General features: G+C 39.7%; 1 protein-coding gene across 8 annotated transcripts in view; it reads left to right on the forward strand.

Moving 5' to 3' along the window:
- ERC1 (ELKS/RAB6-interacting/CAST family member 1) overlaps nucleotides 1-25475 on the forward strand; it is a 277582-nt gene that overhangs the window by 100822 nt on the left and 151285 nt on the right. For all 8 annotated transcript variants that reach the window (XM_084766086.1, XM_084766087.1, XM_084766089.1 and 5 more), the window contains one exon: nucleotides 15891-16026. In XM_084766086.1, coding sequence (XP_084622212.1) covers nucleotides 15891-16026 — 136 coding nt within the window. The remainder of the gene's footprint in view (nucleotides 1-15890; nucleotides 16027-25475) is intronic.

The following is a 25475-nucleotide window of genomic DNA, read 5'->3' on the forward strand; positions in this document are numbered from 1 at the left end:
TAGAAAGGCTCCCGTCTCTTCCCTTTGAACAGTCAGCCTCCTCAGTGAACTCCAGATCGTCGGTTACTCAGCATTCCCGTGACCCCCAGTTTCAGCTTCTGCTAGAGCCCTGCCCTAATTATCATGGGCGCACTCTCCTGTATACTGTTGCTCTAACTCTGCAGTGCACTTCACAGTGAAGCTCCTTGAAGGAATTGACTGTTGTCTCGGTCCCTGTTCTATTGCTGTGAAGAGACACCATGACCACAGCAACTCTTACAAAGGAAAGCATTTAATTGCGGATGGCTTGCAGTTCAGAGGTTAGTTCATTATTGTCATGGCAGAGAGCATGGTGGCAGATAGGCAGACATGGTGAAGAAGTACCTGAGAGTTCTACATCTGGATTTGCAGGCATCAGGCTGAGAGCTGAAACCTCAACGTTACCCCCAGTGATAGACTTCCTACAGCGCAACACCCACTTCAGCAAGGCCACATCAGAGTCTATGAGCGCCATTTTCATTCAAACCACAGCTGTTTATACTATTTGTCTCCACCTCCCTGCTTCTAATGCACTTTTAATGATGTACTTGCTTTAGTCAGATAATGAGATACCTAATTCCCTGGTTAGGTTTTTTGTTTGTATTTTAAAAGATTTTCTTGCCTGAAATCTCAGACTTTCATGTAGATTTCAAATAATTCCACCAGATGAGATTTATTATATGATAATAATATATAAGGAAAAAAAATACATATTCCTTTTCCAATACTTTAAAATTTAAGTTTATTGTTTGATGCCATAGGTCATACTGTAGGCTGCTGTACTGGTCTTCAATCTACAGTGCATGCTTGCTCTCACTCACGCTCTCTCTCTCTCCTGTCCTATGGGGTGGGTCTTGAGTTGGGCTAGTCATTGGTTTGTCATTCCCTCAATCGCTGCTCCATCTTTATTCTTATACTTCTCGTAGGCGAGACAAATTTTGGGTAAAAGGTGGATCTACAGTTCTAAACAGACAAGAATAGAAACACTTGGCTCAGTATATGTTTATCTCAAAAAGCAGTTTCAAAGGAATGTTTATGAACATCATTTTCCAAAGTGTGGAAATGTTGTTTATTTCTGAATCCTAAGTGAGTGGCATAAAGTAGAGCCCAGTGTGTGTTTGCTGAGAGTGCGAATGGATGGCACAAAGCCAAGAGGAGATACTACAAAAGAATATGTCCTTGGTAAACGCAGTGTTGTTTAACTAGGCCTTCACGGCATCAAAGAACTAATAGGAAGATGGATGTGGCCCTACATGCTTGCAGTCTCAGCACGTGGAAAGGTGCTAGGCGGACAATGATCTTCTTAAAGAAATGAAAAGGCCAAAAGGAAAGGAAAGAAAGGCTGTTCTTTTACCTGGTCCTGTTTGCTTCAGCTTCTTCTGAGTACGCTGCTAGCTTTTGTCTTTTTGGTCACTTTCATTTTCATTTAGTAAGAACAAATTACATGGATTTACAGACTTAGTTCTTCTATCACCTGTTGTCATCTTCCCAAAGTCCCCAGTAGGTCCAGCATCTTAAAATTTGTTATGGTTTTGTTTTTGTGGATTTCTTATTGTTGTTTTTTTCCTTTAAAATTGAGGATTTAATATAATTAATATTAATTAAAATTCAATGTGCAGCTATTTAGCCCTGAAATGCCCTCAAGAAGCGTGTGTGGAAAATTTAAAATATATGCTTATTACTTTAAACTTATTTATGAATGTATGCCTGCATGAGTTTGTGTGTATGCAAGTGCTCCTGGAAGCCAGAGGGCTTCAGACCCCTTGAAAATGGAAGTTGTAGGAGGCTGTGAGCCATCTTATTTTGGTACTGGGAACTAATACCATGATCTCTGTGAGAGCAACCAACACTCTTAACTACTGAGCCATCATTCCAGCCTAATGAAGAGTTTGTGTTTTGATGCTCAGGCGAAATAATGATAAATACAATAGATAAAAATAAGATTTTATTTATTCATTATTAGCAGGAATATGCTGAAATTTTAATCATGTCTTTTAGAAAGGCTGGCATCTTTAGATGTCAATGTTAGTACTGATCCTAAATGACTGGCCATTTGTATCCTCAAGAACAATAGTAAAAGATCATTAGGAACTGTTACTTATCAGTAGATTGGCCAATCTTTGCCTTTAAACCGTGTGTTTGACACTTTGATATATGGTAAAGGATTCCTACAGAATTCTAAAATGTATCTTAGTATCAAGTATGCTTAAATGATAACATAAAAATGGATGTTTTATCCTTAGCACACGTGGAAGCCATAGGTCAACATCAAGCATCTTCTCTTTTGCTCTCTAATAACTTTATTTTTTGAGATGAGGAAAGTCGCTTACCAAACCTGGGGCTTCCAACTTGGGCAAGGCCTGCTGGCCAATGAACCACTGTCTTTGTTCCCAAATGGAGGGGTAGAGATGTGTGCCAGCATTTTTAGCTTTTATGATGGTACTGGCATCTGAGCTCAGACCCTCATGCTTGTGCAGCAGGCATGGTACCCACTGTGTCAGTAGTTGCCAAGCACCCCACCTCTGGGGGTCTTTGAAGCCCCTCGCTTCCACCCCCACGCTCCCAGGCTTTGAACTCTTGCTCTCTCTGTCTCAGAATTACAGGTGAGGACTACAGGCTTCCTTTCAAAGGGATACATTTTTGTGAGCTCTGGATCCTTAGACAGTGAGGTCTTGTCCTCAGGGAACCTTTTCTGTTATTCAAGCGTGAAGTGTAATGTTTTTCCTTAGTTGTGTTAATCACTTTACTAAACTTACTTCCTCCACTCTCACCTTGTTGATAACTTTAAACTCATGTTTGTTCTTTTCCTTGCCTAAGTGTATATATTTAAGAAATATATCCCTATATATTTCTGCTCTGTAGTATATAAATCTGAGTAAGAGCAATTGGTCTGTGTGTTATGTGATCTTAATTTTTTTCTTACCAAACAGCTTAGTCCATTGCTTTTGAATTCACCTCACTTAAGTTCGTAGGATGTGGAGGAACACAAGAATAACATTTGCGAGAGTAAGAGTGGGCTTTAGTTCGCTCTCTGTCGTCTACCCTCTGAAGCCTTCTGAGCCGGGTCTTTACTGTCTGCATTTCTGTTGGCATCTGGGTCTTCCAAACTCTTACCAGATTGCCCATTAATTTTGGCTTGCAATCTGAGGTTTCTCTAGCATCCTGCTTCAAACTCTTTCACATTACTTTCATAAACCAGTTCCAAATGCCAAAGAACCACATGGTCCAGTGTATTACATCAACAGTCCCACTCCTTGGTAGCAATTTACTGTATTAGTTACTTAGTTGTGGTAACCAAATTTTTTACAAGAAGCAATTTAAAGGCAGAAGATTTATTTTGGCTTCTGGTTTGAGAGTGTAGTTCATCATGGTAGTAAATGCATGGTGGTGGGATGTGAGAACGGTGGTTCCAGTGTGTCTGCAGCTGGGGGCAGAGAGAAATGAATGCTCTGTTTTTGTTCTTTAAGTAAAAATTAGGTCATGAAAACAATCATGATGACATTGGGCATTATAAATCTTAACTGCGGAGGTAGTAGTACCGGTTTCAGTTATACTGACTAATTTTCAGAAAGAGAAACCTGCCTATTACAAAAGGCGATGATGACTCACAGAGCTTTTGTGCTGTGGAGGGCTATTAAACATGGCTATTTTGTAGGTCTTAATGCTGGCCAGTGTTAGAAATGAAAATTTCAAAAATAGAGCCATAACATAATGTTGGTCATTATTGCTGTTAGGTTGTTTTATTCAGAGATTTTAGCAGATGTGGATTGAGGAATACTAGTTATGATTAAGGAAGTCTGACTTTGAGAAAACTACTTCAGATTCTTTTAAGGATATTGGTTTTGTAATCTAAGAGGAACTGAAGCTGTCAGTGTGGTTCTTTGTCTATGACTTGGGTCCTCTTCATGAGATAGGGTGGTGAGCGAGTAACCAGTCGTAAGGAACAGTGAAAAAAACTCAGCTGGCTGAATGCTGATGCCTAATATAAAACCTCTAATGCTGGTGCTAGCAAGGCGGCTCCACTGGTAAAGGTGCTTGCTACCAGTCCGATAAACCTGAATTTGATCTTCAGAAAGGAAAGCCACATGCGGAATGAGAGTATAGACTCTTACAAGTTCTCCTCTGACTTCTGCACACATACCATAGCATGTGTACATGTGCCTACACACATGCATGCAGAATAAGTATACAGTTTTAAAATTCAAACCACAACTAATACCAGTTTTAGCTATTTAAACGAGATAATTGTCATCCTCCCCCTTTGTCTTTAAGAAATTCTGCCCCACCTACAAGAAATGGTCAGCTTTGGACAAACATTTGAAAAGAATTTTCATCAAAGTATTAAACTCTTTCATCAATGTATTAAGCTCAGATACATAGCAAATGTATCTGTTGAGATTTGGAATTATGATTTTTAGCACCTGTGAGAAATCTGCATGATCCTATCCTCTTTATTCTGTGTTTTGTGCCTTACCCCATTCATGAATGTTAGCATTTTAAAATATTGTCCTTATTAATTCTTTCAACTTTCTCTTTCACATTTTCTTCCTGGATTTGCTGTTTTCTTCAGTCTCACCTCAAGGTCAGTATGCTTGCTATAAAACAAAGAGAATATAATTGAGTTTCATTTACTAACATTATTTTCCATTCTAATAGGGACTAAAATGAATGAATCCGATCGAGGAAAGTGATGTGTAGAAATTTAGTTCTGAGTACACAAAATGTCAAAAGAGTACACTCTGCATAGCAGTGGACACAGACTTTTGTTCTTTGGAATATCATGAGACTAATCAGAATACTTGACTGAAAGAACTGAAAGTGTAAAAGAGCTACCAGGGACTAGCGTGGGAGAAATCGTTTTCATCTTGTTAGCACTTTATTAATGATGTCTTGGTTAAGAATTTAAGCAGAGTAAAAGGAGTAATAACAACATAAATTGAAATATAAAAATTATGGCAGAGTTAAATTTATAAACTTGTTTATATTATATATATTACCTATCATTTTCTTATCATAATATGAAGTGATACGTAGTTCCTGTGTATGAAAGCACCCATCTCTCAATGCCTAATGGCTAGCGCTAGGCAGGGCAGGTTATTACTCTCACGAGAAAGTAGGCACAAAGAACATGATCGCCGCAGGTGCAGGCAACCAAATGATACTTAGCTGTGATATTTTGTTTTAGTTAATTTTTTCCCCCAGACAAGGTGTTTAAGCAGATAACACATACTGGTCTTAAATTTCTGATCTTCCTGTCTCTTTATAGTATATGACTAAAAAGTAGCCCCAGATTATTTGAGATTTTCCTAGGATTCTCTTATGTAATTTTACTCTATAAAACTGGGATGATTATTAAATGTGGAGATTACATGAGTTAATCTAAGTACTAGAGCATAGGGGTACAGGGAAAATGGTCTTGTTTTCTTGAGGTTTTCTCACATGTACTTAAAATTCTTCTCACAAGACTCCATTCTTGAACCATGTTCCCAAAAAAGGGTACCTGATTGCTTTTTGTTTGCTTTTACTATTTGATTTGTTGTCAGTTTTCATCACGGTCTCATCACTGCTGTCTGTCCCATCTCCTATTAGTAGTAGGGAACATAAACTGAAGAGAAGATGACCCCTTTAGTGGAGGGAAATAAACCTTTAAAAACCTTCCCATCTTTTCACATACACACTATAAAATAGACACAAGAACAGTATGGAAAAGGAAGCTAGTAGACACCTTTCAAAACCTACAATTCTGCAGTAACTGAAACCAAGTTAATGAAATAATGGAAATTCCAAAGAATTCAAAATGCTACGTTTAGAAATGGTCATGCACTTCAAAGAGGATTCAAACAAACGAATGAATGAAGTAAAGAAATGTGTTTGGCATCTGCAAGAAAACAATGGTGTGGATGAGAAACTGAAAAACAGAAATGTAAGCAGAAAATTGAGATGTTCAAAAAGAGAATGGGGAAAAAAAACTAAATAAAAAATGCATTGGAAAGCTTCACCAACATACAATATCATGTTGCAGAAAGACATTAGTACTAGAATATAAGGTTGAAGAAAAGTACGTTTAGACAATAGCAACCGAGAACTTTGGGACATGAATAAGAAAGCGACCCAATGAATCCATTGCCTAGGGAAGGGAATGCTGACAGAAACTTGAGGTATAGAGGCAAATCAGATCAGAACATTTCTGCATTGAGAGAACAATGTGCATGTATGGGAGGCATTAAGAACACCAGATAGACAGGATAAGAAAACAACTGCCCAGGAAATGCCCTGGTTAAAATGTGAAAACTGTAGAGCAAAGAAAGTATCAAAAGCTTCCAGAAAAAAAACACAAATGCATTTATAAATACAAATTCATTGGAGCAATCTCAGTGCTCCTAGTAGAAACCCTAAAAGCTAGGAAAGATTAGAATCCTGTCCTTTAAATCCTGAAAATAACTGTCAAACAAGATTATATCTACCAAATGCATATTTTTTAATTGATGGAAAAACAAAGACTTCAAGATGTGTACAAATGAAAGCAATCAATGACCAAAAAACCAGCAGTACAAAAGATACTTAAAGGAGTTCTTTACACAGGAGGGAGGAGGGGAGACAGGCAGTCATGGCTCTAGATTATAGCAAGATAAAAATCTGATGAGAGGAATAGAGCATCAGACAAGAACTAGAAAAGAATCAGATAATCACCTACAATAAAGCAAGGAAAATAAACCAAGTGTGCTGGCTAGTTTTATAGGAAGAGGGAATCTTAATTAAAGAGATGTCACTACCAGATTGGCATATGGGGCATTTTCTTGATTGATGTTTGATGTAGGAGGGCCCAGCTTATTGTGAATTGTGTACCCCATGGCTAGTGGTCCTGGATGCTATAAGGCTATAGAGCAAGCCATGAAGTGCTCCTCCATGGTCTCTGCTTCAGTTTCTGCCTCCAGGCTCCTGCCCTGCTAGAGTTCCTGCCATGACTTTCCTCAGCAATATGCTGTTATTTAGAGACAAGATGAAGTAAACCACTTTCTCCCAAGGTGTTTCTGGTCATGGCATTTATCACAAAATAGAAACTAAAATACAAACCAAGAAAATACTCAAAATTACAGAAATCAGCAAATATCTTTTAGTAGTACTCCTGAATGTTAACATTCCTAGTTTCCTAAGCAAAGAATATAAACCAAATAAGTGATTCAAAATTCAAGAGCCAGGTACCAGAGAGATGGTACAGCAGTTAGGAATACTTGCTTCTCTTGCAGAGGATCCAGGTTCCGTTCCCAGCACCTGCGTAGTGATTTACAATATTAAATAATTCCAATTCCAAGGGACTTGATAATCTTTCCTGGCCTCTCCAGGCACCTGGCACATATGTGGTATACATACATAAATGAACTAAAAACCTACACACACACACACACACACACGCACACACACACACACACACACACACACAAATCTTTACTCTTCTAAACATAAAATTCAAGATCTAGCTTGTTTAATAGAGATGGACCTTACTGGCAAAAATTACACACAGAATGTAAGTCAAAAAGAACAGAAAGCTGTGTGTACACCAGGCAGTTAGAGGCAGGAAAGAGGCAGAAGTAGCCATTCTTGTATCTGACAAAGTAGACTTAAGCCCACGTTAGAAGAGATAAAAAAGTTTACTACTTACTTACAAGGGGAGAATTCAAAGACGATGATAAAATGATTATACATACTTAGCACAGAATATTGATGTACTTAGTTTCATAAATCAAATTCTGTTTGACATACAGGGACAGTTGGGTCCAGGCAAGGGCAGAGAGAGAGGGGGGGGGAAATGCTAGGGGGTGGGTGGGAGAGAATACAGATTTATAAAATGTAAAGGTATACAGAAGATAATAATGGTTTCTCATGAAACTTGGAGGATTATTAGGGAGTACTTTGAAAATTTGTATTACAGTAGATTGGAAAAATCTAGAAGTAGCTATAGTTCTATGCACAAATTACCCACCCAAGTTAGACCAGTAGAATATATAAAAGTGGAACATCTATAAAGTGCACTGAGTTTGAGGTAATGATAGAGTCCTTCAAATAAAAAGCACAGGATTGGATTCTCTATTTAACTCTCCCAGGTATTTAATGATAAGTTTTTCTAGTCACATTCTTCCTCCCCCTTGATTGCCACTTTGGCTGCATTGTAGTCCACTGAGCTGCTTCTAAGCTAGTGCCTGCGCTGTCTCCTTCCAGCTCCCATGATGGCCGTCTGCTAGGACTCTGTCAGCCATGGCTGTTGTCTGATAGTTACATGATCCATACTTGGGAGGGGGCATGGTAGTCAGTAGGCCCGACTGATGCTTCCTCATTGATGGAAATAACCTCTGCTGAAGTTCTGGGGACAGAGTTTCAGAAAAAAATAGCAACCACTGGGTATTGTCAGAAACCATCACCTGTTGGGAAAAAGGCTTGCAAAAGAAACAGACAAGAAGTGCTTCAAAGATTATAATAATTCACTCAAAAAGCCAAGCACAAGGCTGAAAGGGGCAATTTTTAAAACTTTTCTTTTTCTATTATTTAATTAATTTATTCAGATTACAACTCAGTTGTTATCCCAACACTTGTATCTCCCCGTTCCTCCCTCCCGCTTTCACCCTGTTCCCCTCCCCTAGGTCTAAGACCGAGGAGGCCCCCCCTCCCCCCACTATGTGGTCATAGGCTATCAAGTCTCATCTTGGTAGCCTGCTTATTTTTTCTTATGACAGGTGATTCAAAAGAAATCATACACATTCTTGCTAGCTTTTTAACTACGTTTTATTTTGATTTTTCTGTTTTGTTTTATGTTTGTTGGTAGACCATGAGTCCAGTGGCATGTTTGCACTTCCGGGCTACCATAAAGGTGCTGTGACTTCATATAAGATTTTTTATTTTTTATTTTTATTTGAGACAGGGTTTCACTGTAGTCTGACTGGCCTAGAACTCACTATGTAGAAAAAGGTGGCTTTGAACTTAAGAGACATCTGTCTGCCTCTGCCTCCTTTGTGCTGGGATTAAAGAGGCTCACCACTATGCCCAGCCAGATAGGATTTTCTTCAAGGATCATTTTAGAAATGGAAAAAATATAGCAAGCTATAAACTTTCTTTGGATTTTTTTGTTGTTGATCACCTGTCACCATAGCTGGCTGTTGCTTGTCATTTATAGAACACTAGGACTGATACCTTGAACTCTTTGTTTTGATCATGATTTATTTGGAATGGAGACATTGTTTCTCAAGGAAAAACTAATGTCATGCATATCCACTAAAAATAGGTGCATTGAACAGACAAACGAAGACATGAGTCCTATAGGAGAACTGCATAAAGCAGTTTTTTCTTCCTGACGTATTCTCTGTAGTACAGGAGCCACCTTCATTCTCAGATCTTTCTAAATCAACATGGTTTTGCTTCTTACTGTAGTAGTCGATGAGGGTATGGTAGTTGGAGTCACACCAAACTGTGCTTGAATGCCAGTTCTGTGATGCCAGAAATGAAATTTTAGACTAGCCTCTAAATTATTTCCCTAGCCCTAATATTATGAAGTTTCATTTTTTATATATCAATGGAATATGAGTGGAACTGTTCCTAGGGTGATAAAATGAAAGAGAATGTTTTCTCTAAATATGTGACATTTAATATACAATTTGTGCATACCATATATGCTAGCATTATCATTTTCCTTGTGATTAGTGTAGCTTTAAGTCTTTTTTTCTACCATAAGTTTAAGTCCTCTGGCAAAAACAATCTGAGTAAAACTGGATTATTAAGAGTTCCAGTATGTTAGGGAGATTTTTATGGCACACTAAACATGTTACATTAATATTATGTGTTTCTGAGCCTGTAGGAGTACAGTTTCTGCTCAGTGCTGACATTTTCTCTATAGAACACTCATAAGCTTTGAGGAAGGAAAGCAAAAGTCATTCCTCACATTAAGGATGTATTTGAATTTTCAGTCTTCAGGCTGGATAGATGGCTCAGTGGTTAAGAGTACTGGCTGCTCTTTCAGAGATCCTGAGTTCAATTCCCAGCACCCACATGGTGGCTCACAACCACCTATAATGAGATGTGGTGTCCTCTTCTGATGTGTAGGTGTACATGCAGGCAGAACACTGTATATATAATAAATAAATAAATAATAAATAAATATTTTAAAGAAAAAAGTTTGGAAAATTTCAGTCCTCACACTTATTTGATTCTGGTTTGTTAGATTTGCCAGTGGGAAGGATCTGCTTGCTTTACTTTTCACACATTTCTCTGATGTTTGATAATTACTTATATACTGCAAGGAACTGTGGCCCAAATTATGTCAGTATATGCAGTTTTGGCCTTAGACTCTAAGAAGGCATTTTATTATTGGAAATGCTTTTATATATTTATTGTGTGAATATGTGTGGGTGATGTGTATGTGCTTTTTAGCATTCATATGTCACAATGCATTTATATGGAGCTAAGATGCCAACTTTTGAAAGCTGGCTCTTTCCTTCCACTGCATGTGCCCCAGGGATTGAATTCAGGTTGTCAGGCTTGGTGGCAAGCACCTGTTTCTGCTAAGCCATCTTGCTGGTTCTCAGAAGCCATGTTCAACAGGCTACGTAAAGCATGTACATAGGTCACCCTAACATAGAGACAAATTATCATGTCACAAATAGAAATTTTACTGATATGGGAGTTAGGAAGCCGATAGTAGTTATGGTTGAAGAAATGAACCTATTTACATTTTGGTTTCAAGAGGCTGGGTTTTGGGGCAGTAGTAACAAACATAAGGGTACAGTCCTCACTAAAATGTAGACCACAGTTTGTGAAATCTCAATTTCATAAGCTTTATGGCGCCAGAGATCATGGAGAATAGACTTGTATTTCCTTTTTCATCTTTGTTTTCTACTTTATTGGGCTTCTCCCATCATGTGGTGGTAGAGAATTAAATCTGTTGGTGACTATTTTATTATTTATTGTCATCTTGGAAAATTATCAATTGTGACTTTTATTTAAAGGATATCATATTAATCAATTCACTTCTCCTCCTGCTAGAGAAATGATATAAAGATGTATATTTACCTCATTTTAACTCAGATCAGTCCAAGTACAACTGAAATTTGAGTTTTTCTTTTCCTTCTTATTCTTTTTTTTTTTTTAATCTTACAAAAAGGTATTGGCATCCCTCTTCCCCCCTGGTGATACATTATGAATTTTCTAACTTGTTTAGGTTTTCTTATAAACTTATATTTAAGTAAAATTACTTGTTTTTAGTTAGTAGGGGCAAAAAGAATGAAATCTCTATTTCACAGTTCTGATGTTTCATAATGTATGTTTCTACATCACATTCAAGAAATGCTTTTTACTTTATTAACATATATTTTGATATTTCTTTTTATGTCCTATACTAAGAAAATAACTGAAAAGGGTGATTAACAAGACAAGAAACTGATGGTGCCCTTCTTAATTGTAGTCACTTTGTGGACATAATTTGTGTACGTCCATGCTCACATTTGTTGTACACATGTCACAGCAGGAGAAGTCAGCAGAGAAGGAGGCAGTGATGGTTATTCTTCATCTTTAGAGTGTAATAGTGATAGCCATAAGCTAAGATACAGGAAGGATATCGAGAGTGAAAATAGGGAACCACGTGTTGAATGCCGACCACATCCTACCTTTAAGATGTCTAGAAAATCAGGAAAAGAAAGACTCATAAAGACAAAAACAAAGACACCTTGATCTTTTAAATTTTACTTCTTGTAAAATTAAAATTCTTGTAAAATTAAAACTTGCACAGTCATGTTAGGTACATACTTTGTGTTGCCAGAATTTTATTATAGTTTTGGAATTAATCAAGGCAGTCATATGAATGTTATATCAAGTATTTTGAAAATCACATTGTATTTTTAAAAACACCCACAAATGGGGTATATGATAGACTAGATTATGAGCAGTGCATTTCTTAAATCCTGTGTTGAAATAAAATTCAGAACTGTGACCTAGTTCTGTGTTGTAAGGAGTAATTTAGATTTTTTTTTTTACTTTAAGATATAATTATGATTTTTAAAAGTGCTGAAAAGTAAATTTTGCTTTGATTGGATCAAATATTTAGCCTGTAATATATGCCTTTAACCAAAAGCCAATCCAGTGGTTTTAAGTGGGTTCCTTACTTCGTGTGTCACAATGTCTCCAATAACCAGGTCTTGCTACAGACATCATTAGCTGCAGTCGACATCTGGAATAACTCTCAGATACAAAGTAAAAAGAATTTATACATAAAGTGGTGAAAATATACGAAGAATTTAAAAAATAAGCAGTGTGATATATGAAAACCAATTTTTTCTTTATTTCTTTGACTTTTCTAACGTCAAATCCCCAATATGGTGGTGGTGGTTGTCGTTGTTGTCATCACCATTACTATTAAATGTTAGAATACTATATTTTGGAAATACTTTTAAAAAAAAAGGAAGTTGGAAAATCAAATATAAGTTATTTTTATTTCCTTTATGGTCATGTTTTTATTGTTTTGTCTCTAGTGGACACCTGTAAATATTTCTGATGACAAAGTGAAGTTCTCTTGCTACCTTTTCAGTGGTGCAGATTCTGTCATAGAACAAATTTTTTATTTTGCTGTCTCCTGTCATGAATTCAGCATTTCCTCTTGACTCCCTCTTCCTCAGCAGGTGTTAACTACTCAGGGCTCCACAAAGGGATGGGTCTTTGGAGCTTCTCTCCTACCCGTGGTGGCATGCTGATGGGCCTACTTTTTATTTGAAACAGAGTTTCACAAAGTTGGCCTTGCTGGCTTTGAACTCACACTGTAGTCAGACAGGCTCTGAATTGTGATCCTCTCTCCTCAGCCTGAGGTGGCAGGCCTGCACAGTTCTTTTTAAAAGGATATATTGGTTTGTTGGTTTTATTTAGTTTTTGTTTTGTTTTGTTTTGTTTTGTTTCAAGACAGGGCCTTAGTCTATAGTATAAGCCTGACTGGTCTCCAACTTGTGATCTGTTATTCTGTCCCAGCCTCTGGGATACTCGTGTGGCACCATTTATAAGTTTTTGAGGAACTGCCATACAGTTTCCACTTTACCAGGATTCTGCTTGTCCACATCCTCACCAACTCTTGCTGTCTGTTGTTGTTTTTAGTATAGCCGTTATAAGAGGTGCTATCTTGTGGGTTTGACTGCATTTTCTTGTAATGTTGAATATGTTTTCATACGTAGATAGTTATTCCTTTGTCTGTTGAGCACTTTCCCCATATAAAATTTAGTATTTTACATTTTGTTTTGTAAGATGTCAATTCTTTTGCCCATTTACTACCCTCAAACCCCAACCACACCTTCTTCAAGATGGATACTTCTGTCGTGCTTGGCCTGGTCTTGCACTTTAGCCTCCATGTATCTTGAACTGTGTGTGCCATTGTCCAACATCCTGTACGTATTCTTAAATTTATTTTTGTTAGTGAAATGAGTTGTTTTCTTAATTTGTATGCTAACTCCTTATCAGGTTTATTTTCTCATTTGCAAATGCTTTCTGCCATTCTTTCCTCACCGTGTGTTCTCAGCACCTTCATCAGTACTAATTGACTCTAAATGCAAGGACTTCGTATCTATCTATTCTGTTTTAATGGTGGCTATGTCCACTTATATACCATGGACCATATTATTTTGGTTACTATAAATTTGTAATACAGTTTGAAATCAGAAAGCGTAAATTTTGAATTCTATAAATACAAATGTAACATAAAGCAATTTAAAAAATCGCTCGCAGGTTGGGAGAAAAATTTTTAGACAACATGTAAGAGTTCTGCCATTAAAAAAAAAAGATATCCCAGAAAGACTTCATCCAGCAACCTACAGGAGCTCATGCCGAGACCCAATGGTAGGCAGAACCTGGGGAATCCTGTGGGAGAGGGAGACAAGGATTGTAAGACCCAGAGGGTTCAAGGACACCACAAGAAAACCCACAGAATCAACTACGCAGCACTCCCGGGGGCTCATAGAGATTGAACAACCATCAGGAAGCCTGTACAGGTCTGACTTGGGTCCTCTGCATATGTGTTACGGTGTGTAGCTTGATATTTTTGTGCGACTTCTAACAGTGGGAGCAGGGACTGTCTTTGACTTTTCTGCCTGCTTTTGGGACCCTTTTCCTTCTACTGGGTTGCCTCATTCAGCCTTACTATGAGGGGATGTGCCTGATTTTATTGCAACTTGATATATTGTGTTTGGTTGACATCCCTAGGATGCCTGCCCTTTTCTGAAGGGAAAGAGAGGAATGGATTTGGGGGAAGGGGAGTAGGGAATAGGGACTAGGAAGAGAGGAGGGAAGGAAAACTGCAGTATGGATGTAACATATAAGATAACAATCAACCAAACAACAGCAACAAGAAGAAAAAGATGTCCTAAGCAATGGAAGAAGCATGTTTCGTTGACAGTGGTAGAAACAGGAAAGGCCAGAGACCATATAAGCAGAGGTCTAACCCTGATAACCAGGAAGAACTTGGCATTTTAGAACTTGAATGGGCTGGGCTGAGGATATAGAGCATGTGTGCCAGATCCTGCGTTTCATGTCAACATTCCACCCCAGCCCTAAGAAAAGTGCGACACTTGGAGACATTGTGCCTAGATAGTGCCAAATATTAGTTGATGTGGTGACATGTGCTGACAGATAGGCATTTCCTATGAGAGAAAATTAGTAAAGATGTCCTATGTGACCTAGTAGTCTGGGTTGTGCACCTAACCTTTGGGCAAACTCTTTCATAGGTCTATCACTTTGCACCTTGTAGCATTGTTTGTCATAGCAAGAAAGTTGGAAGAATCCAGTTGTACATTACCTGGAGAATGGATTAAAAGATCCCATCCATAATTTGATATTATTGTAAAAAGTGACGGATTAAGATATCCATGTCAGCTAGGCTCAGTGGCTCATACCTGTAGTCCCAGCACTCGGGAAAGCAGAGGCAGGTGGATCTCTGAGTTTGAGACCAGCAGGTCTACAAAGTGAGTCCAGGATAGCCAAGGTTACACAGAGAAACACTGTCTCAAAATACCAACTAGCCAACCAACCAACCAACCAACCAAACAAACAAAAACAAAAACCCATGCCATTTTCACTGATAACTCTTGAGTCTCAGACAAAACATTGAAAATAAGTAGTAGTTTCTTGGGAAATCTTATAAAATTAGAAAATGTACAAACTAATGAAGCATTTATGTGTGTGTACCAGAAGGAAAGGATTTTTATTTTACTTGTTTGGAAATAGATATCTGTATCTGAGGCTGGCCTTAAACTCACAGCTCTCCTTCCTCCCTTTGCAAATATGGAGTCTTCAGGCGTGAATCATCATACCTGACGAGAGGAAGGGTGTTTTAAACATAAAGCTGAATGTAATGCATTTTAGATACTCACAGTGAAAGATAGAGTGCTAGTGTATTGAGGTGGAGGGCAGCACAGAGAGCTGCAGAAACAGACAAGAGCATTTTGTTTTTCTCCACTAAGTTCCTGACTACTTACATCGTTATTTTCATACACATATCCAGGAGATATTGCCTATTGAGTGTTTGATGTATTTAATAAAGATAAGATTGTGATGTTATTTCAAGGAAATATCAGCTAATATTTCAGTACATTGATATCAAAAGACTGCCTCTGTGTTTCATACCCTCCTGTGACTTTCTTTTATTCTGAAATTTCATTGTATGTGCTAGAATACATTTCCATTAGAAAACTGCAACGTTATTGTGTATAGTTTGGTACCTTAGATAGGAAAAAAAAATGGAATTTGCGTCAGGTGTCTCTTGTTGCTCTCTGATTCTCCTTGTCACTGGCAGGCATGTAAATAAACATGCGCCTCCTGTGCATTCACAAAACGCTTTGTCTTCCTGTCTCCTTCAACAGGCAAGTGAAGGACCAGAATAAGAAGGTAGCAAATCTGAAGCACAAGGAACAGGTGGAGAAGAAGAAGAGTGCGCAGATGCTGGAGGAGGCCCGGAGACGGGAGGACAGTCTCAGCGACAGCTCTCAGCAACTGCAGGTCAGAGCCTCCAGGCTGAAGGAGTGTGCACCAAGATCTGATCCGCCACTGTCTGCTGTTTGCTCTGCGTCTGTATCCTCTTTTTCTCTTTCTAACCCTGCTTGCTGGCTTAGACTACTTGTTTAACAAAAAAAAAAAAAAAAAAAAAAAAAAAAAAGGAATGGCTTTTAAATAGAAAAGGCAAGTTTTATTCTACAGCTATGTGAGGATACCTCAGCATAGAAGCCACCTTGCTTCAGGTTGGTCACAATTAATTGGTAAGTTCCATGTTAGTCTAATGTGTGTGTTACAGTAAAGTTTCAGGGTTGTCAGCACAGCTGTCTGCCAGTTCCATTCATTAAAGTGTGTTGGCTATTTTGGTTTGTGTGGGTCTGCAGCCACCCCCCTTACGTTGTTTTTTCATTTTACATGTTCTTTTTAAATTATTATTTTATAACAATAATATAATAATAGTTATTATTAATAATTTTGTGTATAGGTCTTTTGCCTGTGTGCATGTGTACCACTTTTGGGTTTCAAACCCCCTGATACTGGAGAGGGCTACCATGTGGGTGCTGGGAATTGAACGTGAGTCCTTTGCAACAGCTGCCAGTGCTCTTAATCACTAAGCCATCTCTCCAGCCATTGTTTTTTCTTTAAAGATGTGCACTACGTTTTTAATTTATTTTTTATGTGTATGTGTCTTTTGCCTGCATGGATATTTGTGCACCATATTTGTACCTGTTGAACATGGAGGTCAGAAGAGGGCATCAGATTCCAAACAGCTGGAGTTGCAGATGGTTGTGAGCTGCCATGGCATTGCTCAAACCCAGCTTCTCCAGAAGACCAGCCAAAGCCCAATTATTCACAAATTAATTAGATCAGGCCTAATGACAATAATACCAGCTATAGTGTGATAAGTACCAATTGGCTTCTTAGTATTTAAGTTAGACAAAAAGTGGTTGCGGGATTGAGTGCAGAAGCGCTGGAGTACCATAATGCCCAGCTTCCTGCCTGATTTGGCAGTGATTTTAATGCGACATCACCTCTGTTTCTCATGGCTGTAATACTTTAGAGAGAATGCTCAGCATTTTCTGAACCATCTACAACCCCTTGAAGGCAGCTGAGCTGCCACCACCTTGCTTTTCTGGCCTGTCTGCTTTCCCTGGACATGGCACAGTGCAGTTTGTAATCCCAAAGTTTTGGTTGTAGCGATGAGGAAGAGGTGCTGTCTAGCTGTTGTTTTGGGCTTCATAGTAACTTCATTCTAGACACAAGAGCTTTTCCAGTGGCTATCCTTTTTTCAATCTTCTTTCATACAACATTTACTGCTGGTACATTTCTTACAGAAAAAAATATTTCCTCAGCTATACCAGCTTTTGAAAACATGCCTCATCAGTTTCTTCCACCGTTGCCAAAGCTTCATATTGGCAATTTTCTCTTCTTCCTTTTCAAAATGTGAATGTGATGGATAGAAAATACTCGTTTGTGGGAATTTCCTTTATTTTTACTACCAGTGATCCCTAGTAGTTAAGAATAAATTTTTTAGTTAAAATATTTGTTGATGTATTTCCTGAGCCTTGTACTCAGGTGTTGGAGGGACTGTTTGCTGGCAGGGGATGTAAGATGGAGAAAGTGGGCTGAGCACTAGTTTGCGTTTATTGCTATTTCTTTAGTTGTGGATGCAGATGGAGCATCTGCTTTAAGTTATGCTGCCTTGCCCGCCTCGCTGTGATACAGTGTACCTTGAACTATGAGCCAGGAAGCACTGTGTTCCCTTTATGCTCCTTTTGTTACATGTTTTATTCCAGTGGTAGGGGAGGAAGCCAAGACAGCAATGTCTGGAAGTAAAGAGGGTACTGGGGACATCCAATTTAGGAAGTACTCCCTAGAAAAGACCACCCACACGTTAGAGTTTGAAGGAGTCATGCAAAGACTGGAGGAAATGGGTTTAGGTAAGGGCCATTCTCAGGGTGAAAGCCATGTGTGTCCAGAGTGTGGTAACAAAAAAGGCAGAAAGTGGCAAGAGAGGATCAGATCATAAAAGCCTTCAATGGCAGCAGCAGGCTGAAGGTGGAAGCACGACAGGCTCTGCTTTGTGTTTTGACAGTATCGGATAAAGCGAATGAGTGGGATGAACAGGTGGCAGGCATGGCTGTAGGGCAGCAAGCCTTCTTTTCACAGAGCTCACATTCTAGTAGGTCTGTAGATAATAATGGAAAGGAGGCTGGATCAAAGAAGGCCAGTGAAAGAAAGAACACAGCGTGCATTAGAAGGATGGACACCAAGCGGGGGCAGCTACTCCTAGGTTCCTGGCCTGGGCTGTTGAATATATAATGTAATAAGCATGATGACAGAGCCTGATGATGGTGGTCGTTGTGATTACCGGGAGAAAGAGCAAGTCCATTTTCAATAGCCGCAGTGTCTGTGAGATACCCGCTGGAGACAGCAAATGGGAATTAATGTGGGACAGTGATTGTTAGATAAACCTGGAAGTCAGTTTTGAAAATGATGTTAAAAATTACATTTAAGTTCATAAGAAGCCATGATACCATCTGTAGATAAAATGTTAGCAGAAGCAGGATTCCCCATGATTACAGATGAGATAGAGTAGGTGAAAATGATGCCGGGAAGCTTGTTAGGAGATCAGTGCATAGTGGAAGCAGTAGACAGTTCTAGTGGAGGAGACAGAAGAGCCCCACCTCACACAGCATAACTGACTTGACTTTGTTAGGTTGTCCGTTGCATGCTGATGGACATCAGTATATATGGTATTTAATACAGCCAAGATCCTGAGATGAGGAACAGCTTGGCTGAAGTGGTCTGGTGTGGTGGGGCTAACCTCAGAGGTCAGAAGAGGGAGTGGGATCTCCTGAAGCTTGAACTGCAGGTGACTGGCAACTGTGGGTTCTGGGATCTGAACTCAGGGCCTGTATTGTAAGAGCAACATACACTCTTAACCACTGAGCCATCTCTGTAGCTCCTGCTGTGTGTTCTTGGCTTGGAGGTGGTAATATGGCTTCTTAAATCTAGGTCCTTGATTGTCCACCTTTTCTGTCGTACATTCATCAAAATTAATTCCCCTTGCAATATCTTAAATATAAAAATTTCTATATAAAACACTTTATAAGACTTGATTATGCCATGAATATTTAAAGTTTTAAAAAAATATTTCCATAGCACTGAACTGCTTTACAATTCCAGTTAACATTCACTAATACGAGACTTTAGCAATAAAGAAAAATAAGGTTCATGTTAGTTCTTAATTGTTCCTCTTAAGTTCCTTCATTTCATTTTCTTTTTTCTATTTTTTTCTTTTTTCATTATATAGGAATTTAGCTTCATTTCAATTAAGTCAATTCTGAAGTTGATTCTTTAACATTTTCTCTAAGTCACAGTTTAACTTAAATTTGATGATTCACATTTCACAAAGGCTGTTAGTTGTCTTTGGGGAACAGTTACTGAGTACTTATTATGCATCAGCTGTGCTTAGGATTGGGAGGACATGGTGGTGATGAATGGTGTTGTCTTTCCATTGATAGCACATATGGTTTTTATGATTGTTTGTTGCAGAATATGTCAAGTTGTGTTATAGTACACTTACAGTAATTCTAGTTGTAGTAGTTGGGGTAATTACTGTATTTTAGGGAAGGTGTATTTGGATGTTACATATTAAATATTGACTATAATCACAGACACAATATGGGAGCAGTTCTGGAGGTAGTTCTCCTTTCCCTTACCAGCAAATCAAAGTAATTTTGTAGGATTCGTGTAAGTCTCATGAGGTATTGCTATATTATTTCAAGTGTATGGGTGTTTTGATTCCCTTTATGTCTGAAGATGGCATTGGATTTCCCAGAACTAGCTGGTTGTGTGATCTGTCATGGGGGTGCTGGGAATCAAACCTGGCTCTTAACTGCTAAGCTATCTCTCCAGCCTCAAGTCTTATGAATTAGTTAATTTGATTAAATTTACATGACTACTTACTTGTAAGCCAGTTAGAATAAAATTATGTTAGGAGTAGAATAAAATTATGTTAGCAGTTAGACAGAAATGAAAAATAATAAACAAAATGCCAAAACTCAGTATTGTACTTATAAATAAAAGTATGAATCATAGATTAACAGATCAACAAACAAAATGACACATAATTACTCGAGAATAATTAGGAACAGATAGAACACAGTTACACTAGAGTGCACGGACAGATAGAACACAGTCACACTAGAGTGCACGGACAGACAGAACACAGTCACACTAGAGTGCACGGACAGATAGAACACAGTCACACTAGAGTGCACAGACAGACAGAACACAGTCACACTAGAGTGCACGGACAGACAGAACACAGTCACACTAGAGTGCATGGACAGACAGAACACTGTCACACTAGAGTGCACGGACAGACAGAACACAGTCACATTAGAGTGCATGGACAGACAGAACACAGTCACACTAGAGTGCACAGACAGATAGAACACAGTCACACTAGAGTGCATGGACAGACAGAACACAGTCACACTAGAGTGCATGGACAGACAGAACACAGTCACACTAGAGTGCACAGACAGATAGAACTCAGTTACGCTAGAGTGCATGGACAGACAGAACACAGTTACACTAGAGTGCATGGACAGACAGAACACTGTCACACTAGAGTGCACGGACAGACAGAACACAGTCACATTAGAGTGCATGGACAGACAGAACACAGTCACACTAGAGTGCACAGACAGATAGAACACAGTCACACTAGAGTGCACGGACAGACAGAACACAGTCACACTAGAGTGCATGGACAGACAGAACACAGTCACACTAGAGTGCACAGACAGATAGAACTGAGTTACGCTAGAGTGCATGGACAGACAGAACACAGTCACACTAGAGTGCACAGACAGATAGAACACAGTCACACTAGAGTGCACAGACAGATAGAACACAGTTACGCTAGAGTGCATGGACAGACAGAACACAGTCACACTAGAGTGCACGGACAGACAGAACACAGTCACACTAGAGTGCACAGACAGATAGAACACAGTTACGCTAGAGTGCATGGACAGACAGAACACAGTCACACTAGAGTGCATGGACAGACAGAACACAGTCACACTAGAGTGCACAGACAGATAGAACACAGTCACGCTAGAGTGCATGGACAGACAGAACACAGTCACACTAGAGTGCACGGACAGACAGAACACTGTCACATTAGAGTGCACAGACAGACAGAACACAGTCACACTAGAGTGCACGGACAGACAGAACACAGTCACACTAGAGTGCACGGACAGACAGAACACAGTCACACTAGAGTGCACGGACAGACAGAACACAATCACACTAGAGTGCATGGACAGACAGAACACAGTCACACTAGAGTGCACAGACAGATAGAACTCAGTTACGCTAGAGTGCATGGACAGACAGAACACAGTCACACTAGAGTGCACAGACAGACAGAACACAGTCACACTAGAGTGCACGGACAGACAGAACACAGTCACATTAGAGTGCACAGACAGACAGAACACAGTCATACTAGAGTGCACGGACAGACAGAACACAGTCACACTAGAGTGCACGGACAGACAGAACACAGTCACACTAGAGTGCACGGACAGACAGAACACAGTCACACTAGAGTGCACGGACAGACAGAACACAGTCACACTAGAGTGCACGGACAGACAGAACACAGTCACACTAGAGTGCACGGACAGACAGAACACAGTCACACTAGAGTGCACGGACAGACAGAACACAGTCACACTAGAGTGCACGGACAGACAGAACACAGTCACACTAGAGTGCACGGACAGACAGAACACAGTCACACTAGAGTGCACGGACAGACAGAACACAGTCACACTAGAGTGCATGGACAGACAGAACACAGTCACACTAGAGTGCACGGACAGACAGAACACAGTTACACTAGAGTGCACAGACAGATAGAACTCAGTTATGCTAGAGTGCATGGACAGACAGAACACAGTCACACTAGAGTGCACGGACAGATAGAACACAGTCACACTAGAGTGCATGGACAGACAGAACACAGTCACACTAGAGTGCATGGACAGACAGAACACAGTCACACTAGAGTGCACAGACAGATAGAACTCAGTTACGCTAGAGTGCATGGACAGACAGAACACAGTCACACTAGAGTGCACAGACAGATAGAACACAGTCACACTAGAGTGCATGGACAGACAGAACACAGTCACACTAGAGTGCACAGACAGATAGAACACAGTTACGCTAGAGTGCATGGACAGACAGAACACAGTCACACTAGAGTGCACGGACAGACAGAACACTGTCACATTAGAGTGCACAGACAGACAGAACACAGTCACACTAGAGTGCACGGACAGACAGAACACAGTCACACTAGAGTGCACGGACAGACAGAACACAGTCACACTAGAGTGCACGGACAGACAGAACACAGTCACACTAGAGTGCACAGACAGATAGAACTCAGTTACGCTAGAGTGCACGGACAGACAGAACACAGTCACACTAGAGTGCACAGACAGACAGAACACAGTCACACTAGAGTGCACGGACAGACAGAACACAGTCACACTAGAGTGCACGGACAGACAGAACACAGTCACACTAGAGTGCACGGACAGACAGAACACAGTCACACTAGAGTGCACGGACAGACAGAACACAGTCACACTAGAGTGCACGGACAGACAGAACACAGTCACACTAGAGTGCACGGACAGACAGAACACAGTTACACTAGAGTGCACGGACAGACAGAACACAGTTACACTAGAGTCCACGGACAGATAGAACTCAGTTACGCTAGAGTGCATGGACAGACAGAACACAGTCACACTAGAGTGCACGGACAGACAGAACACAGTCACATTAGAGTGCACAGACAGACAGAACACAGTCACACTAGAGTGCACGGACAGACAGAACACAGTCACACTAGAGTGCACGGACAGACAGAACACAGTCACACTAGAGTGCACGGACAGACAGAACACAGTCACACTAGAGTGCACGGACAGACAGAACACAGTCACACTAGAGTGCACGGACAGACAGAACACAGTCACACTAGAGTGCACGGACAGACAGAACACAGTCACACTAGAGTGCACGGACAGACAGAACACAGTTACACTAGAGTGCACGGACAGACAGAACACAGTTACACTAGAGTCCACGGACAGATAGAACTCAGTTACGCTAGAGTGCATGGACAGACAGAACACAGTCACACTAGAGTGCACGGACAGACAGAACACAGTCACATTAGAGTGCACAGACAGACAGAACACAGTCACACTAGAGTGCACGGACAGACAGAACACAGTCACACTAGAGTGCACGGACAGACAGAACACAGTCACACTAGAGTGCACGGACAGACAGAACACAGTCACACTAGAGTGCACGGACAGACAGAACACAGTCACACTAGAGTGCACGGACAGACAGAACACAGTCACACTAGAGTGCACGGACAGACAGAACACAGTTACACTAGAGTGCACAGACAGACAGAACACAGTTACACTAGAGTGCATGCTTAGTAGAACACTGTAGAAGATGGTCATAGGGGAATGCAAAGAAGTAAAGCTTGTAGAGGCTTAGGCTCACACCTTTACTTAAAAAAAAAAAAAAAAAAGAACAGAGGAGATTCTTACACATAGACATCTTTAAATAGCTAAGGTCAGAAAAACTGGTGTATAAGTTAACAGAGCGATCTAAAATTTAGAAAATTCAAAAGAATCCTGATATGACTTAGGAAACTTCAGATTTGCACTTTAATTCAGGTTTTATTCACGTTTAGATGATATCAGGATCAGTTTTCCCTGAAGGTTTTATCTTTTGTGTGTGAAACTTATTCCACCTGGTAATTCCTAGTGATGAATAGATAGGGAAAGTGTGACTTAAAAATAAATAAATAATGTCTGGACAGATGGCTCAGTGGTTAAGAGCACTGGCTGTTCCTCTGAAGGTCCTGAGTTCAATTCCCAGCAACTACATGGTGGCTCACAACAATCTATAATGAGATCTGGTGCCCTCTTCTGGCATGCAGGTGTATATGTAGGCACATATGCAGACAGAATACTGTATACATAATAAATAAGTTTAAAAAAAAATAAATAAAGGCAGAGGAAAGTGAGGTTTTCCTTGTAGAGGAAACAAAGGTAGAGAAGGGTAGATGGGTCCATAGAGTTTAGAAAAGTTTGATTCTTTGGGATTGTCTTTAGTTTTGATACAATCTGCAAGAGTTTCTGAGTTTTTAACTTTTAGTATATTTTTTCAGTTCTGAAAATAATTTACAAAACTATCTTACTAATCTCTTGTAAATTTGCAATACAGTAATTTTTTTCTCAGCCCCTCTAAATTTTACTTAACTATACTACATATTTATTCTATTAAGTCTATTGCATGGAACTTCTGCTTTATGATGCAAAAATATTCAACTTGGAAATACCAGATGTTCCCCATTTTCTTTTCAAATGTTTACAAATTAAATTACCATAGTTATCAAACATAAAAGCAGCTGGAGTACCAAATAATATTTTTTCTCCAGACATTTCCTCTTTCTTGAATTTCTGTTCCCTATTTTAATATATATTTTTTTCTTTCCTGAAAATGTCAGCCTTCTGTTCTGGCTATACCGTGTGCTGATTTATGTGGGTAGCTTCCCCAGCATACCCTGGAACTGGTTCTTCCCACAGTGTATGGTTTTCACTTTGTATACTTATAAAGACATAAGGGAGCTCAGGACCCTGAATGGTCACCCCTGTGTATGATTGTCTGGTCAAGACAGGCAGTCCATTTTTCTGTAGCCCAGAAGCAAGCGTGTTGACCTACCTTCCCTAACAGCTACTTGGGATGTCCTGGAGAGCTCATGGTAACACTTTTGACCTGTGGTTCTATAAGGAACAGGTAAAGCTTGGTATGTGTATTTAGATTTATGTTTGTGATCAAGTGTTCTTAGAATTTCTAAACTAAAAGAGGGAGGGTACATAAGCAAGGAAGATGAGACAGCAAACATGCAGTTAGATGGTGAAGGAGTAGCAGGAGCAAGAGTCAACAGATGTTCTAACTGAAACAAGCTCAGCTCAGAATAAACTAGTGGACTTCAGCCAATCCAAAGGGGACATCCAGGCTCTGGAGAGAACTTACCAACATCTGTCTACCCATGGAGGCAGCACAGACAGTTGGGCGCAGAGAGCCTGTGCTGATATCTGATGCTAGTCCAGGTGACTTGCCTGGTGAAAGTGGATCATTATGACCTTTTAAATCAAAGGAAATAACAGGATCATGATGCCCCAGATAGTATGCTATACTGTGGCATTGGTTACACAAGCATTTATGAGAGAACCAAAGAAATTCACAAATTGGTGCATTTGTCTGATGCACTGTTCTTGATGACAGATTACAACAAAATGTATTAAACTGTTCTAGATTTG

This window comes from Acomys minous (genome assembly GCF_964271855.1).
Source record: "Acomys minous genome assembly, chromosome: 17".
NCBI classification, from domain to species: Eukaryota; Metazoa; Chordata; class Mammalia; order Rodentia; family Muridae; genus Acomys; species Acomys minous.